This window comes from Oryctolagus cuniculus, chromosome 5 (genome assembly GCF_051225735.1).
Source record: "Oryctolagus cuniculus isolate XC-2025 breed Fujian yellow rabbit chromosome 5, ASM5122573v1, whole genome shotgun sequence".
Taxonomy (NCBI): Eukaryota; Metazoa; Chordata; class Mammalia; order Lagomorpha; family Leporidae; genus Oryctolagus; species Oryctolagus cuniculus.
Window position 1 is genome coordinate 96,353,882 of NC_142871.1, and position 19,169 is coordinate 96,373,050.

The 19,169-nt window shown below is 44.1% G+C and overlaps 1 protein-coding gene across 1 annotated transcript in view; it reads left to right on the forward strand.

Moving 5' to 3' along the window:
* IMPG1 (interphotoreceptor matrix proteoglycan 1) overlaps positions 1–19,169 on the forward strand; it is a 153,594-nt gene that overhangs the window by 119,486 nt on the left and 14,939 nt on the right. The window contains exons 15-16 of the mRNA XM_089333537.1: positions 4,934–5,448; positions 7,136–7,355. Of these exons, the coding sequence (XP_089189663.1) occupies positions 4,934–5,448; positions 7,136–7,355 (735 nt within the window). The remainder of the gene's footprint in view (positions 1–4,933; positions 5,449–7,135; positions 7,356–19,169) is intronic.

A 19,169-nucleotide genomic window follows, 5' to 3' on the forward strand; every position in this document is an offset into this window, starting at 1 on the left:
CAAGTACAGGCTTTTGCTGCCTCATACCTCTGCACTCTCCTCTCAGCAAAAGCAGTCCCTTTTAGCTCAGTTAGCTATTTCTTCTGGAATTCACTCTTCCACATATTTTAATACACGTAATTTTGAGTAATTACTTTCACATTTCATTTACTGACTTTCTATTAGGTAAGGATTTTTTTTAAGATTTATTTATTAATTTGGAAGAGTTAGAGAGAGAGAGTGTGCGAGAGTGCTTCCATCCACTGGTTCACTCTCCAATTGGCTGCAACGGCTGAAGCAGACAGAACTGTGCAGAGCTGAAGCCAGGAGCCAGGACCTTCTTCCAGGTATCCCACACAGGTGTGGCGGCCCAAGGACTTGGGCCATCTTCTACTGTTCTCCCAGGCCAGAGCAGAGAGCTGGATTGGAAGTGGAGCAACCAGGACTTGAACTGCAACCCATATAGGATGCCAGCACTGCAGGCAGCAGCCTCACCCACTACGCCACAGCTCTGGCCCAGATAAGGATTTAAGTTTCTTAAAGCACCATCCCTTCTGCTTGCTTCCCGTGGCCCTCCCAATATAGATATTATGACAACAATTGAATCTGTATTCAGTATTCATACTACATAGTCATAGCTGATCTATTTGCTGTTTCCTTTTTTTCCTGGAGTTAATGATTTCTTTGATTTTTTTTCTTTATTTACTTAATATTCATCCCAAATTTTCATTGCAATTTTCAGTTTAATTTTTCCACTTCAGGTGACTTAGCAATTCTACTTTTCAGAGACTTCCTTTTCTTTCTATCTGGACCACTGATGTTTAGGACTTTTGGATAGCTGTTGTCCAATGTGTTTGTAAATTCATTTAGTTTTCACTTTACTAAAAAGGCAAAGAGAGAGAAGAGAAAGAGAGAGGAGAGAGAGAAAGAAAGAGAGATCCTGTCTGCTAGTTCACTGCCCAGGGCTATGCCAGTCTGAAGCCAGAAACCAGAAACTCAATCTAGATCTCCAACATGGGTGGCAAGAATCCAAGTATCTGAGCCATCATCTGCTGTCTCCCAGGGTGCACATTAACAGGAAGCTGGATTAGAAGCAGAGTAGTGGGACTCCAACCGGACACTTTTATATGTGTGTGAGTATCCCAAGGGGCATCTTTACTGCTGCACCAAACACCAGCCCCAGAGACAAATGCAGTCTTCAATGGTTGCCTTTTATTTTTTTTTCCCCAAGATTTATTTGAAAGGCAGAGTTACAGAGCCAGAGAGAATCTTCCATCTGTGGTTTGCTATACAAATGGCCTCAACAGCTGGCAATGAGCCAGGCAGAAACCAGGAGCCTAGAACTCAATCTGGGTTTCCCACATGGGTGCCAGGGGCCCAAACACTTGGACCATCTTCTTCTGTCTCCAGGCACATTAGCAGGGAACTAGATTGGAAGTGGAGCAGCTGGGACTCCAACCAGCACTTATATGGGATATCTTTTGTACTTGGGATACCTGTTTCCTCAAAAGTCCTCCTCGCTATCTTCCTGGAGACTTCGCTAATTTTTTTCCTCTTTTTTCCTTCTTTTCCTGCATGTGAACACTTAACTCTGTACCCCTCCTCACACCCTGCTGACTTATATCTTGAGCTTCCATTGTCCTTGAGTTCATCTCCTTTGGGGTGAACCATTTCATCTGTTGCCCTGCCTTGAAGCATTCCTCCTGCCTAGAAAATGACCAAAATAGCCACTTGCTGTATACTCCACAGTCCAGCTTCTCACTAGTGATTCACCACACACACATAAACACACACCGCACCTCCACAGAAACCACCCACACACTCTAGCACAACAGGCATTTTGAGTCTTTTTATTTTGCATACTTTACAATGAAATAGATGACCTTGGTTTCAGTACTTGACTTCCCTATTATAGTGTAAAAAAAAATTGTAATGTTGGTATAGCCCATGTCATTGCCACATCTAATTCTTGCTTGAAAACCAGATGAAAACATAATTATGTAAACTGCACTTACAAGTAGTGGTAAGATTTGGATATTTTTCCCCCAAAAGGAATTGACCATGGCCTTAGTAGCTTCAATTTGGAGTTGAAACAAAGTAGGAGGCTTTCAAAAATCACATTTAAATAGGACTGCTAGACTCAAAGAAAAACACAAGATGTCTCGTTAAATTTGAATTTCAGGTAAACAAAAAAGTGGCTTTTAAAGTAAGTGTGTTCCAATGAGCATCCTGTATTTTATATGTAAATAGCCAGCTGTCCCATCAATGAAATAATTTGGTTAGGCTTATTGTGAATATAAAGAATATCAAGATGCTATGAAGAGAGGTGGTGATAAATTCATTTTTACTGATTGCTGACATAATACAGCAGCCGATTTTAAGCTGATTAAAATCCGCATAGTGAGAAAAGTGTGAGCGATGGGATGCTGATCCAGGAGCAGAATGCAGACATCTGTCATTGTACTTATCTCCGATTTCCTTGACCCTTTTCTGTAGGAGCACAGAAATCACATCACAGAAACATGGATTCAAATTCATTTCCCATAGCACAAAGAAGTCAAATCACCTCACAGATAACACCTGAAGCCTTCAATTTACTTATTCCAGATCCTTCCATGCATATCTTTGTTCAGGCTACCATAACAAAACAAAATAGATGTATGACCTAAACCAGAGAGATTTATGTCTCACAATTCTAGTGATCAGGACTTCCAAAATCAAGATGTGCTGATGAGGTCTGGTTCCTGGTGAGGGCTCTTCTTCCGGTTTACAGGCGGATACCTTCTTGCTATATCCTCCCATGGCAGAAACAGAGATCACCTCTCTCATCTCTTTCCTTAAGGCCACTGACCTGATTAGGGAAGACGCTGCCTTCAGAACCTAATTACTTCCCAAAGATCCCACCTTCACATACAACCATTCTGGGAGTAGAGTAAGGCTTGCTCCAAATGTGGGTGTTAGGGGAACACAAGCATGCAGTCCACAGCCATGAAGAATTGAGTAAAACTCTAAGTGTACATCCAGAGCAATCTGGGATGACAGGAAGTGTCATATCTGACAGTTGAGGGAGTAATGGGTAGATACACGTAGGTACCCTCTCCAGGTCAGAGAAAAGAGAGCACTTTTCTGAAATATGGACATAACTCCAACAGGCAGGTTTTATTTTAAGAAAGTAATAAAACTAATATGATTCCACTTTTCAGAGCTGTTTATCACTTGGAGTTTCGGTTTTGGTGATTGCACTGTGGTAAATTAGCTGACTGCAAGTCCAGAGATGATATCTGCATCCAGACAGTCCATTCATCATGCTTAGCATTTGGATTTCAACAGCGCTTTCCTGCATATTTGCCAAAATGCCACTGAAGTAATCACAGAAAGCTCCCTGTTTTGTTCACCTAATGCCTTAAATATTGTCAGTGGCTCTGGATTTAGGTTTGTTGGGGTATTTTAATAATCCTTCAATCTCTTTATCTGAAAGCTTCATCTAACCACACTCTTAGTTCATAAATACGTATTGATTTTAATTTTGTACCATAAAGGGAGTGAACTACAATACTTCAATGTGTATTTATACAAGAAAGCCATGCAGGGTAATAGTAAAAATTATCAGGGCATAAAATGTAATAGCAATAAAGGTTTTAAATAGTATGAAATATTTCACAATTGTAGCATCAATATAAAAGTTTGAATTACATGTGTCATCTACACTCACACTCTCAATACAAGTTTGCAAATTGGAAAATTGTTCACTTGGAGACTAAACCAGTGAATAGAAGATCTGTCTCGCACTCTCACTTTTTTTTTTAAGATTTACTTATTTACTCAAAAGGCAGAGTTACAGAGAGGCCAGGGAAGAGAAAGAGTAATCTTCCATCCACTGGTTCACTCTCCAAATGGCCACAACAGCTGGAGCTGGGCTGACCTAAAGCCAGGAGCTTCCTGCTGGTCTCCTACATGGATGCAGGGGCCCAAGGACTTGGACCATCTTCCACTGCTTTCCCAGACCATAGTGTCACAGGAGAGAAGTCATGGGGTCCTTGTCTTCGTGCAAGAAAGAATTCAGGCATGAGACAGAGAACAAAGCAGCAAGATTTTATTGGGGATACAGCATCCATCAGAAGGGACAGAGAGAGAGTGCCCAGTCACTGAGACTGGGGGAAGCAAGGTTCCCTGGTTCCATGGAGAGGATACGCCGTGGGCCAGGCGAGCAGTTCAGCAGAGAACAGAGAGCTGAGCATGCAGTCTTTGTTTAGACTCAGGGCTTATAAGGGAAGGGTCCAGTTCATTCCCACCGTTTCTCTTCCCCTCTCCTCCTTCTCCTCTAGGACAAAGGGTTTCTTGTGTGTAAATAAAAATATTTCCTCCCCAAGTTTACCACTCAGTATTATTAGACTGGGGCAGGCCATCCTGGTGCTGGGCCTAGGGTGCCCGCCTTGGAGAAAGGATGTTTATCAGGCCAGGTAACCCATTTGGTCCTGAGGAGAGAGATTCTCCTGGGAGATTGCCTTGGGGGAAGGGCTAGGACCACCTGGAACGTTATCAGGGTCTGGGCAGGACTTTGCTTCCCAAGTGGGCTTCTGTGGATGCCAGTTTCCTCAGGCCCCTCTCACACACACAGGCTAATTTCTAACTTCCTACCTGACAATAGCAGAGAGCTGGATCGGAAGTAGAGCAGCCAGGACTGGAACTGATGCCCATATGGGATGCCGGCACTGCAGGCAGTGGCTTTACCCACCACACCACAGCGCTGGCCCCATCTCCCTCACACTTTCAAATAAATAAATCCATTTCAATTTCATATCCACTCATTTTCATATATCATGACCACTTAAATGATCAATGCAAATGCTGTATTTTTTCTTAAGTTAAGCCTAACTTTGTATTTCCTGTTCTGTTTTCTCTCCTTTGGCAAATACGCGGATCTAAAAATTGGCCTCAGAAGTCTCCTCCATAGACAGCTCTTGGTCTCCACCTGATATAGCTTCTACCTCTCCATCAGAAACGTCACCATTCTTTACCACACCAAGCATCTTCTCTCTGACTGATCAAAGCACTGTGGACATAATGTCCATTGACCAGACACTGTTAATTCCTACCAGTGATTATTCTGCCATTAGCCAAGTGGCTCTAGAAATTTCACATTCACCTGCATCTTCAGATGATAGTGGCTTGAGTACAGGCAGCCAAGATACTGGACAACTAGAGTCAATGGTTCTGTCCCATACTCCTGCCTTGTCCGAAGTCCCAAGACTCAGTGGATCTGTTTCCACCCCAGATCATTTCTTAGAAAATACCACACCTGTCCCAGCTTCACAGTATGTCACCACTAGCTCTATGACCATTGCCACCAGGGGCCAAGAGCTGGTAGTATTTTTCAGCTTGCGTGTGGCTAACATGCCCTTCTCCAATGACCTGTTCAACAAAAGCTCACTGGAGTACCAAGCTCTGGAGCAACGATTCACACAACTGGTGAGTAGCACTGCTTACAATTACCAATTCTCTATGTGTCTCATCTTCCCTTTTGTTGCTGTTGTTGTTTTATAACATAATCACTGGATATCTTGGACAATGTATGTCAGAAGAGACAAGACCCTGACAAAGCTGTTGCTGAAAGCATCCAGCTAGAGCTGGGATATGGATTCAGATCCAGTCAGGGAAATAAGTTATGTGGTAGACACCTGTGAAAAACACTGCCAGTCAGCCTCATGGAAACAAATTTATTCTAAAGATTTTGTTATAGTTCTTATCTAGGAATAGCACATAATCATTCAAGTGCTGAACTTGGAATTTAAAACAGTATGAGCAAACTTTTCCTAAGTTGTCATCATTTGAAATGGTCCAAAGCGAAAAAATATTCCTGACGGATGAATGAGTTCAGGTGCAAAGGCTTCTTAGTGATGACTATGTGGTACCTCTACACGGTCATGGCCAAGTGAAACAGATGATACAGATTGCAGAATTTCTGATAGTAGAAAAAAATTATATGTTTCATATAACTTGAATAATTATACAAGTTAGAAATCACATAAAACCCAATCTCTCAAATGAAAAGTTGCTATTAAATAAGACCTTATCAATGTCATCCCCAGCACAATCACACCACACACACACACACACACACACACACACACAATGAGGTGAGAAATATTAGAACACTCTTGGGAAAGAGTCCCAGTAAATGTAGCCCAGCTATATGAAACAGGGTTCATACTACGCTGTCATAATGAATGCATCAAGACATCAGTGTCTTCAATTCAATCTAAGTTTATTTCTCTTCCACTTGAGTGGGACAACTCTGCTCCACAATCATCCAGGGATCCCCATTTCCTCAATCATGTAGCACTGGTAACCTCAAGGGTGTTTTCTGATTATCTCAAGGGTGGCTGTGGCTCAGAAGAGCTAAGGGTGGAAACCTGAAGCACAATGCCCTCAGGCATACTTTTGAGATTCTTAAATTATAGTTTGGAATTGAGTACTGAGTACTCAGGAAGCAATTTTTGCTCTTCTTTGCAATGTAAATCAAGGCACTGAGGTACAGCACCGTGGTTATGTGGCTTGATATAGGTGACAAGGCTAGTTAGGGACAATTCCAGGATTGGCATCCACATCTCCTGACCACTGGTTCCCTACTATTTCCACTGCACTACATTTGTTTGGACCATGGAACATTTACTGCATAGACAGGTGCACTGATATATACACTGCTGTTCATTTCAGCAGCTCGTTTCAAATTGGCTGCTTGCAAATATCTGTCTCATTTACCCAGGCTTGGGTCAGTCTCCTCCTGGGCCCAATTTGGAATGTGTTTTTATTTACTTGGACTTTTTAAAAAAACAAATGAACTTAGCACTGTCGCTTTGCTGATAGCATTGGCCTGGATTTTTAGAAAACACCCATTCTCACAAATCATAATGAAGAAATTACTGCCCATCCATCTCAATACACAGAAAGAGAGGTAGAAATATGAAACATAATCACTGCAAACAGATCATTAAGTTGTGGTGTTCTGGTCACATGATAAAGCCAAAACTAATATTAACAAAAACAAAAGAGAACTGCAATGTATGCCTCAGATGTTGAGAAGTGAGTATAAATGGAGCTAATAGCAGCTGAGCACTTAAAACACAGTTAAGAATAAACTGTCTTATTTTTGCAGCTGGTTCCATATCTCCAGTCCAATCTTACAGGATTTAAGCAGCTCGAAATACTTAACTTCAGAAATGGGAGTGTGATTGTGAACAGCAAAATGAGGTTTTCCAAGTCAGTGCCATACAACCTCACCAAGGCGGTACACGGGGTCTTGGAGGATTTTCGTTTTGCAGCTGCTCGACAACTTGATCTAGAAATAGATGGCCACTCTCTCAACGTTGAACCAGGTAAAGGAACCCAATCAACATTTTCTTTGGTTTGGCTTGGTTTTTAAGCATAAAGTTCAACCTACAGGCTACAAAAATCAAATTAAAATCACATCGGATAGAATAACTTTTCTGAAGTTATGGATCCCATGTGAAAGGTAGAGTCCTAATCCATGCAGGTTAAAGTTTTCCTCCATCAACAGTTAAGGAGCAAGTGTACCTCTTCCTTCACAATCTGAGAGCTTGTGCTATGCTGAAGAGATTTTTAGTTTAGAACACAGCTCACAGCCAAGCTAATTAACATTGGGCTAGAAGTCAAAAGTACTTTCTTACTGAGCTGCAACAACCTGAGGGCTTCCTGCCAAGGAACCTCCCAGTCACAGCTAACCCAGAATAGCTTCTTCCCACACAATGCCAGGTGAGACTGTGACAGCATCCTAAGAAAAATAATCACTAGGTCCAAATTCACCATCACCACAAAACGGAAATAATTTCCCTTCCCAAATTCTCTGGATCAGCTTGCATGTGCAGATTGAGTCAGATACTGTAGAAAACTCATAAAGGATACGAGGGCTTAGCCCAAAGCTCGATAATAGAATGCAAACGTTTGCTCTGGTAATAAAGCAGAGTATGTGTACCATTGCAACAAGATATGCCCAAATTCCTTTTACTATTAGTTTCAAAATTCTGTTTTCTAACCAAGTAAAACAAGTTTTTTGTTTCTTTTGAATTCCCAAGGTGGAAGGGGAATGGGTTCCAGACTTATTGACAAATCAACCCTCCAGTCAAGTTCAGGGCAAAGCTTCCTAATTGGCTATGGATTAGTGAAGTGAATCTTTAACACACATTCTAGCTCTCTGAGGGCTAACAATGAAAGCAGCGGGAAAAGGCCTTGGGCCAAATGCAAGCCAAAAGACTCAGTGGGAGGCATTTATCTTTGACAGAGCCTGCTTTGAGCAACTTTAAGAAAATTGCCCGGGTACCTTAGCAAACGGATCATTAAAAAGACAGAGAGCCCTGAGGCAGTGAGCCTTGGTTGTGCTTACCTCGGGAAGAAGAGCCTCGGTAGGACTAGACTCCCTGTGAAATCAAAAGCCTCCTAAATGCTAGTAAGAGACTACCTCTGCACTGAGAAGAAACCAGCAGCTCCCCACCAGTCAGGATCTATAGACAGATTTCTTCAGTCAATTGACAAAGACACCAGGAAGGACAAGCTAGGAAAGCCAGGGAGGTGAGAGCCCAATCTCCTCCCTTTCCGATCCCTGGATCCCTCGGGGAGCCCACAGTTTACTTAGGAACCCATCTAGCAACACGTGCCAGTGGATGCAGGCAGGAGAGACCTCAGTGTGCTAGAGCACTGGTGTGGGGCAGGTTCCTCAATGGAAGTGCCATTTAAGTAGTGCCTTAGGAAGAAGGGGGGGGGACTGGCAGGGCATTGCCAGGGTTGTACATAAGGGACACTGGTGATGTTGGAAGGAAGCACAGTGCAGCAGTGGTCTGGGGGTCCATAACCTTGAATGTGAATTCTGTGTGCTAACATCGGTGCTCAATTTCCACAACTGCATAAAAGGAGATAGAAACAATTATAGAGATTAACTGAAAGAATATTTCCAATACTCAGCATAACACTTGGCACATCGTAGTTGCTTAATAAATCTCAGTTACTGCTCCAAAATTGTCATAATTAACTTGACTATTATTTGTGACCTTCATGGGGTAGTAGCGATAATAATAAAAAGTCACATGACTGGATATTTGTCAAGGTTAGACCTGAAATTATCTTCCTAATTTCTTGTGAACTGCTCTGCTATGGAGCTGTTCCTTTAAGCAGTCAATAGCAGTAAAAATGTTAACATCCGTTTCAGTCCCTGCTAGACCAAATTTATGCTGAACTACCTAAGAATGCCTCCAGGCTACCTAGTGTACTGTGGGGCCCTGCCCAATTTGTATTTTTAGTGGTGAAACAGTACAGGAAGGCCAGAGCGTGCTGGACAACCAGGGAAATTGTATACTTTCCTTAGGTCAATCAATTTTGAGCCTGATCAGCTCAAAAATTTCTAGAGAAGTAGGCATGCTAAAGCCAAGTAGAGCAGCGAGTCAGGATGAAGAATGATCACTGGTGATGTCTAAAAGGGAGATATTTTGCAAAAGCCACTGAAATGTTACACTCAGCTTTTCAGTAAATTCCCGCTCCATACTCTATTTCTTACTAGATATCCAGAGAGTGAGACAAGTTTAAGTTTTTCATACTCATAGGATGATGGCTTGGGCTGATGCACAGCAGTGCTCACCTTGTACGGGAGCAGCCTGGGGGGCCCTGAGAATCACATTCCCTCCTGAGACCTGAAGGTCATTCCAGCAAGTACGTGAAACCACCCCGATTCAGGTTTTTGATCTCTCGAGCATCTGCTTGAACTCATCATGAACGCTGGTCCAATCTGCTAAGAAAATTATTTTGAAAGAGAATTAAAAGGGGAAATCTTCAGGGAGGAAAAGGGCTGCTGCTGGAAATACTGTATGTCTGAGATACTTAGCTTTGTCTATGGGAGGGAACTCTAAAACAGAGTAGGCATTTTATCAAGTTAGCCTTTCCCCAGCCGGAAGACCCAAAGATTTCTTACCAGTTTGCCACTCTCTTAACCACCTTCTTGGTAAAAATAGAAGACTGGAGCTAGTGCTAGGTAGCCCTGAAGGGTAAGCAAAGCCAAGGTCCTCCCACCTCCTGTCCTGTGTACCCCAGCCTCCAAGAATCACTGGCCCTACCCTCCTCAGGCTCCCAACATGTGTCAAAGAATCAACCTCAAAATGTTTATTACAAACTTATCAGGGCGGGCATTTGGCATAGCAATTGAGATGCCACCTGAACCACCCACATCCCAAATCAGACCCAGTGCCTGGGTTCAAGTCCCGCTTTGGTTCCCAATTCCACCTTCCTACTAACTGCATTCTTGGAGGCATCAGATGATGGTTCTAGATGGATCCCTAGCCACCCACATGGGAGACCAGAACTGAGTTCTTAATTTCTAACTTCAGGTTGGCTTTGCCCTGAGACAGACAGACAGATACAGATACACACACACACACACACACACACACCCCTAACTCACTCACTCTCAACCATTCAAATAAGAAAAAAAAAATCCTTTAAAAAGGTAGCTGTCATAAAAAATAGTGAGTACATATTAATGTTTTACTTAGCTTATTAATAAGAGTAATCATTAGGATGACAAAGCTCATGTAGAGAGAATACAGAACCTGGAATTTTTTTTTAATAGCCAGAGAACCAAAGAGAATTGTGCAGTATGACTGATAAATACAAAACAGAAAATACAATCATTGTACCTTACCCATTTTCCATGCATTAACTTCTAACTTTATGGAGTTGTAAAATGCCTGGGCCATAACCAATAGTAAATAGTAAGTCAAACAAAGTTGCTGCCTTCTAGGCATCAGCAAACTTTTTCTTCAAGGATTCAACAGTAAATGTTTTTGGCTTTGTAAGCCAAAAAGCAAAATCGAAGATGTTATGTAAGTGCTTACATAACCATTTAAAATTTAACCATTTAATCATGTAAAACCATTCTTAGCTTTCTAGTTATACAAAAGCAGGTGGCTGGTCAGAGTGGCCCACAGGTAGTCCCTGTGTACCAAATATGGTTGTATCCTAATATGACACTGAAAGCCATGCAGTAGACTTTTCCCCATTTCCTGATGTTAATTTTTTTTTAAATCAGCAACAATTACCCTGCTCCTAGACCCTCTAGCCCTTATATTCACTGTTACAGAAAAGTTAGACAAGTAAATGATAGTGCAATCATGGTTTGGGTCCCTGTTCGTTCACATATTCACTGCACAATTATGGATTACCTGTCAGGAGGCAGACACTCCTGTGGGCCTCAGGACCCAAAGATGAATCGACCCTATCTCTCCCTTCAAGGAACTAAATGCCTGACAAGAGAAATAGAGGCATATGCAAAAAGTTATGGCAAAGCCTGTTTAGTACTGTAATCAAGATGTGGATGGAAATGTTAGGAAGTACAGAGGAGAGGGAAACTAATTAATTCTACAGTGGAGAGGGAGCACCATGGCAGGCTTTGTCAACAGCCAAAGACAATGATCTCTGCCTCCGTGTCTGTATGGGGAGGTGGGGGGGGGGGGTGTCCAGGCAGAGCAGGAGGAAAGTGCAGATACTTCTGGGTTATACTTCAGTTATCCCACTGTGATAGAAGCCTTGGATACAGAGGAGATAGTGAAGGGATCTCCGAGCAGGAGGAAGTGCAATGCAGGCTGAGCCAGGTAACTCGGAGCCAGGCTGTCTAAAGCCTGTCAAATACACTGTCCTCCACTTTGTCATTCTATTTCTCTTCTTAGTTTCCTTGTCTTTTTTTCCGCCTGTGGCTTAATGATATTTTAATTAATAAAACTTTGGAAAATACAAAAATCTTCAAAGTACTAAGTATTCCTGAAAGTGTCTTCCAGTCATAAATTAGAAAAAAAAATCTAGTTGGCCGGCGCCGCAGCTCAATAGGCTAATCCTCCAGCTGTGGTACCGGCACCCCAGGTTCTAGTCCCGGTTGGGGCACCGGATCCTGTCCCAGTTGCTCCTCTTCCTGTCCAGCTCTCTGCTGTGGCCCGGGAGTGCAGTGGAGGATGGCCCGAGTGCTTGGGCCTTGCACCTTCATGGGTGTGAGGAGCAACTGAGACTAGACTAAATTTCTGGAACTAAGACTAATTCTATACATCTGATCTCCCACAATATGGCGCTGAGAGACAGCAAACAACTTCTATACAGCTGCCTCGCCAATTTGACTGATAAGCTGCAGGAGCTGATCCTGCTCCTGATTGGAGGAGAGCAGCGTGCTCGGCGTGTGGGCAGCAGAGTTGGGATTGGTGGAAGAGGACTATAAAGGAAGAGAGAGACAATATGCACCAGGAAACATCTGGGGAACATCTAAGCAGCCCCCGAGAGAGCCGGCCGGCGGTGTGCCGCTCCTCTACGGAAGCGGGGAAAGCGGTGGGGGTGCCGCCCCTCCACGGAGGCGGAGCGGGGGGGCGGCAGCTAACCCGGGACGGTGTCGTTCCTCCACGGGTGGGGGAGCAACACATGGGAAACCAGGAGAAGCACCTGGCTCCTGGCTTTGGATCCGCACGGTGCACTGGCCACAGCGCGCCGGCTGCAGTGGCCATTGGGGTTGAACCAACAGAAAAAGGAAGATCTTTCTCTCTGTCTCTCTCTCTCTCACTGTCCACTCTGCCTGTCAAAAAAAAAAAAAAAAAGGAAGAAGAAAAATCAAGTTTAATCATCCCTAAAATATTGCAAGTTTGGAAATTGCTAGAAAATTTAGATAATCATGAAGTATTATTTGCAGATTAATTCCTTTTTATTTTAAATGCATATAAGAAGGTGAAAAATCAGTAAGAGCTTTAGGATATAAACACACTGCTTTTGGGGAAATCAGTTCCAAGGAACTGGACACTGGGTGAATTGACCTCTAGCCTGTGAGGTAGGTGTCAGAGGCCAGGAGAGGCCAAGCCTGAGTGTCTATGCTTGGCAAAACTCAGCTAAAGCCAGAGAACAGGTAAAGGGGGCCCAGAATAATGTGTAGGGCAGGAGGAAGAGAGCCAGGAATGGAATTCTGAGAAGTGCCAGCAGTTCATGGGGAAACAGGAGGTTTGGCAGACAGACAGCTCTTAGCACAGTAGGACCCTTTGCAAAGGCACACGCGTGGAATGACCAGGGCAGAAACCAGACCCTGTAGTGGATGGGATCACATCAAAGCTGGGTTCTGTCCAACATGCCCTCCTGAGGTAGGCTCCTCCCCTCCCCCAGAGACTGGGAGACAGGAGCCCTGTCTTCCGGTTCAAAGGGATGCTCCCTGGCCCTTGAGGAAAGACACTGCTGGGTTGTAAAACTAGCAAGGAGCTTTGTAAAAGATTTACATCTCGAAGGTGCACGGGAAGAGTCTCCAAATATACTTCCTCTAAATTAACTGCTCTAATGGAGATCAGGGCTCTGGAGGCAGAAAGAGACCTGTCTGAATTTCGATGAAGCTGAGGGGAAGGCCAAGGCCATCTCAGTCAGAGTAGGAGTTCTGTCTAGGCCCCAGTTTCATTATATGTACAGGCACTGCCCCAACAGACCATTTATTTAGTTCGATTTGCAAAGTTTGACATAAATTCTGATCAAGCTTTCACTTTGCTTTTTACCTATGGACAGGATGGAAAAGTCGTTTGTGGCCATAGTGCTGAGAGGGAGAACTAATCCCCAGTAACTAGTTTTGGCACTAGAGAGGAGAGTGTGAAAATTCTCATGCGATCTCTAGGTTGATGGCATGGCACATGCAGACCAACGTATGAATTCCGTACATCCTGGGATTGAGGTAGCCATCCATTAGGCCCAAGAACACCTGCAGAGGTGCAGACATGTGGCAGAAGGGACACTGTTATCACTGTGTTTGGTTTGCTATTCACCTTTTGCAAACTCCCTGAATAAATGAATCCGTGATATAAAAAGTATAAACCAATGTTAGAACTTTCTGTGATTTATCAACTGAAAAACCGAATAAATCACAGCTTGCTCAGTATTCTGCCAGCATCTCTGGCAACTAGAGTCGTCTTTCATTTAGGCGGCTATGAAAATTCTTCAGAAGCGTATGAGGCTTTTATGCCATTTAGCTATGCAGGTTGAAGATTTCACAAATGCAAAGCCACAAAGAACTTATTCTCTTCTTGAATTCCTAAGAAACCGCCTCAAAAAAAAAAATAAATGGATAGACCTCAAGGCTGGTAAATGATAAACATTGAAATTAATTACAGTCTGGCATCCAGGATGCTTTCAGTGAAGATGGGCATCAACAAACTCGTTTTCTCTCAGGGAAAAAAAAGAGTGCATGATTTGTAAGACTCCCATTTAGTCACCAGCTCTGAAAAAGTGGTAGTTGTCACTCATCACCATGACAATAAAAACAATGAGAGTCACCATTAATTGGCACTATTTTTTTATCTTAACAGATACCAGTGCAAAGAACATGTTATTTCCTTCCATGATATTGAAGAAGCTGTGTTTCACAGAAGTTTAAGTCATTTACCTTTTACCAGTCACACAATTACTGAGTGCTACAATCAAACCCAGTTTTTGTTCCTCTTTTAACTCTTCCCGATGGCCAGTTTACCAAAGGGAATCTTGCAACTGTTCCCTCCCCAAGTGCGTGCATGCGCGCACATGCGCGCACACACACACACAGGGGATGCAGAGGCTGTTCAATCTATTGAGAAAGTGACCACATAAAGCTTCTGTTCAATTAATCCTAAATCAATTTTATTAGTATATATACTTCTCCAAATGAAATTTCCTGTAATATTTTGTCATGCTATTAGAATGCAAACAAAAAAAAAGTGTTCATTCTCAGAAACTAATGTCCCAAATTTCCAATATTCTCTTTACCTGAACTGTAATGATTGTCCCCTCCCAACTCAGGTAGTCATGGGAATTCTTCCAGTGATTCTCTCCAGCCTCTCTTCTTTTGCTTCCTGATCTGCTACATCCCTGGCCCTGCTCGTGGGTCTACCCTGCTGGCCTTTGCCTCCCAGAATGCCCAGAGGGGATTTAGTGTATGGCACCAGCTTGCAGATGGGACATTTCAACTCCCTCCAGAGTTTCAACTTGTGCCCTCTTTCTGCACCCCTGTTACCCCATATGGATCCCTTAGGATGCTCCTAAGGCCCTTCCACACAAGTCGGGGGCAGGGCTCAGGCCACTGTGGGGCCATCTCTCCTGCTGCCCAAGTTCCCTCTTTACTGACATCAATCCACTGAGGACACCTCAGTTCGGCAGATACATATACTGGCTGAAAGCTAAGATAATCCTTCAACCTCACAGTGAGGGCAAGATATGTATGGGCATTCATGCATTCCCTCTCACAGAAGAGACTGAGGGTACGATCAATGATTCGTGGCAGTTGCTGAGAGTGGTGAAGAACTGAACAAAACCCAGAGCGTCTCACATGGCTTCCCCTTTAAACCACAAAGGGCTCCCTTCAATAACTGACTCAATTATCAACTCTAATCACGTGCGTGGGGCTGTGCCATGTGCTATTTATCACTGAATAATTATCCTCACTCTAATCCTACCTTCAGCAGTAAGGCACAAGCAAAACATTTTAGGCCAATACCAATAAAGCAATGACAGAGTAACTTATATGCAAATCTTTATATTAAAGACTAATTTGAAAGAGTTGCAGAGAGGCAGAGAGAGAAAGAGAAGTCTTGCATCTGCTGGTTCACTCCCACAACAGCTGGAGCTGGGAGAGTCTGAAGCCAAGAGCCAGGAGCTTCCTCCAGGTCTCCCACATGGGTGCAGGGGCCCAAAGACTTGAGCCATCTTCCACTGCTTTCCCAGGCCATGGCAGAGGGCTGGATCAGAAACAGAGAAGCCAGGACACCAACCAGCACCCAAATGGATGTCAGCACCACAGGCGGCAGCTTTACCCACTATGCCACAGTGCTGGCCCATTTAAATTCTCTTAATCACTGAATTGCATCAACAGAGAGGTAACATATGCCAGCCACATATACCTGGCCAGCCACTCCCACTGCCTTTACCCCAGTAGAAGGCTCAGAATGGGAGATTTGTGTTTGAGCAGAGGGCCATTCGTGGTACCTAGTGAAAATACTCCATGTAAAGGTGAGATCCAGAGCCTTTCCCAAGGCCACAGCCAGTTTCTGGGAGCCAGGCCTTCCCACCCAGGGAGGGCACTCTGCTGGGGTCTCAGGGTCCACAGAGGGATGAGTGAGCTAACTTCCTGCAAGTACAGCCAAGCCCACAGTGTCCTCAAGATTTGGGGGAAGAAGCACCAGCGGCCTGTGTGGGAGGTGGGGTTCCTGGGTTCCACTGTATGAACAGTCGGTAGCAGGACATATTTATTCAAATGATCAAGCCCGAGGCCCCAGCACTATGTAACAGCCGCATTCATGCTGTCCGAAGGGCACAGACTCCAGGGCTGCATGAAGATTTCCTGGGCTCTAGGCCCTTTTGCCTTAATGCATATTAACAAAGAATATTTTAAAAATATATTTAAGACTCTGTGCTTGTAAAAACAAATACAATCCTGGTTAGCCTTTTTTTTTCTTTCCGATTTTAAAGAAAACATTTTTATGGGCCCCAAAAAATATGGTGGGCCCCAAGACTATGACCTCCCCCCTGCAGGCTGTAACTGACTGCTAGCTATCCTAGGCAAAGAAAGGAGCCCTTTCCTCTCCACCACCAACAAAACCATGACCACAACCTCCTGGTTAGGACAGGAGTAGAACCAATTGAAATCTGGTCACCTTGCTGAGGCATGAGGCTTGCTCACGCTGGGCGCCAGGGCGTGGCAGTGTGGGGCGCTGTGTCCCTGCAGAGCTGGAGCTCTGAGGTTTAAAAAGCAGAGACCATGATCCAGGAGTTCCCACCACCCTCACGCAACCAGGCAGGCCCTGATCAGCGAGTAACAAGGATTAACAATGGCTCCATCGGCTGTCCCCTGAAGCTGCCCCCACCGCTGTGCCAATGCCTTCCAGACCTTGCTTCCCTCCACCCAGGTGCGCAGAACGGTGGTTTTTAAGGAGACACAAGTCAGTTCAGGAGGTTAAAATCTCATCTCCTAAATCTAATCCAGCTTCTTTGGCTGTTGGGCGCCATCTAGCGAACACTGAGTTTCATCGCATTAAGGAAAAACAAAACAAAAAACACAAAGCCTCAGCAACCCCAGCTAGCCCTGAAAAAGCCCGAGTTTTAACCAAGCTGAGCTGAAATCCTGTCCTTAGGTGGAAACAAAAAGCAGGTGCCTCACCTCCTGTCCAATGCGTAAATGGGCTGGGAACAACACGAAAGGAGATGATGAGATGATCAAGGCTGGGGAGAAAGTCAATCCATACTCAGCCCCTAGATTATGAGACAAGCTCAGACAGAATGGGGCTGAATTATGTCTGGGAAGGCAGGCAGAGACCTCAGAGGTCCTGCAGTCAGAGAAAGCCTATTTTCAGACCTGACAAGCATGAATGCACTTAGGACCAGAAGGAGGTTTGAGAAAGAGACCGTCTCAGATCACTAGGAAGCTATAATGTCCGCGAACTGATGAATTTTTTGATGACCAGGACCATAAGCCTTTACACTTTAGCTGTAAAATGCCTCAAAGTGTTCCCTGCAGCCAGGGGACATTTGCTTCAGTACTTTGATGGTTGGATGGGGAGCGGAGGACATCCATCCTCAGCCAGCCAGGTGGGAATGCTTTTCAGGACCTCTGAAATGCATGCAAAAGACATTAGATAAGCAAATCCCAAGGAGAAACTAATACTTAAAATGCATTTACGCAGAATGATACAAACACCTCCAGGTCTGATATGGCAGCTCACTTATTTACAAGCCATGTTCAGTGCTGTCACATTGGAACAACAGAAAAAGCAATTGGAGCCACTGTAGTGTCAGGCAGCATTTTCTGCAAGAAATGTTCTGCCTCCTGCAGAAGTGGCAGCAGGTGGTGGCTTTGAGCTTTTGTTAGCTGGAGGAGCGTTTTTTTCAACAGAAAGCATTGGTGGAAGTCTGACATGCTGACCAATGGTAGTGCAGGTACTAGCATGCAGGGGGCTTCCCCACACTCTCCCTCACCACTCTGTGTCCCTGGCGGGTCCTGGGTATCTCTTAGAAACGCTACACTTGAAAAATCACTAAAATGATATAGAAATCTGAAGATTGTAAACAGACATCTGTGGATGTCAATCACAAGTCATACTTAGCTAACATGGGCTTCCATTTTTTCACCTGTGAAAATGATGTCAGAAATATCTATACAGATTTAGAAGGTGGTTGTGAATACTAGTGAACACACATGTTTCCAGAGCCTGGGCACAGTGCCAAATGTATCATGGCCCTCAGTAAATGATATTCTCCTGTTTGTATATATTACTGTCATTTCCACCCAGAGTCATGGCCTGAAGGGCACTTCCAGAAATAGAAGGACACAAATGCTCTGACCACAGCCAGAACCCATCTGGGTCACAAAGGAGTAGGCCAGGACCTCTGGGTGCCAGGACAGACCTGCACGTCTCCTGCCAGCTGCTGACTAGCAAATCCTGATATGCTGAACTCACTCAGGCCAAGCACTTTCTAGGAAGTGATTGTCAGACCTGCTTGGCAGAAGAGTAGGAACATCAGTTAAGAACAGAAAAATAGGGGCTGGTGCTGTGGCACAGTTAAGCCTTCACCTGCAGTGCCAGCATCCCATATAGACACCAGTTTGATCCAATTCCCTGCAAATGGCCTGGGAAAGCACTAGAAGATGGTCCAAGTACTTGGGCCCCTGCATCCAAGTGGACACTCAGAAGCCCCTGGCTCCTGGCTCAGATCAGCCCAGCTCCAGCCATGGCAGCCATTTGGGGTGTGAACTAGTGGATGAAAAACCTCTCTGTAACGCTGCTTCTCAAATAAATATATTTTTAAAAGAAAAGAAAAATAAGTCATTTTTGCCAGAATGGATTATAATGAGTCCAGAGGATGCCCCAACCTATATTCAGTGTTTATTGCGTGTGGTAAAGGCCCATGGAGAAGCCCTTCTATAATACCAGCAGTAAAAATATCTATGTGAAGGGGGTTTAAGCAAACCCAAGAAGCTAAGGCAATCGTACATCAATTAGTCTATAAACCAATCATGAAAGCCTTACTTCCAGACCTATACACAATTTGATTGACTTAAATATTCTTCTAGGGGCTAGCATAGTGACACAGTGGGTTATGCCACCACTTGTGATGCCTGCATCCCACACTGGTTCAAGTCCTGGCTACTCCACTTCCTATCCAAC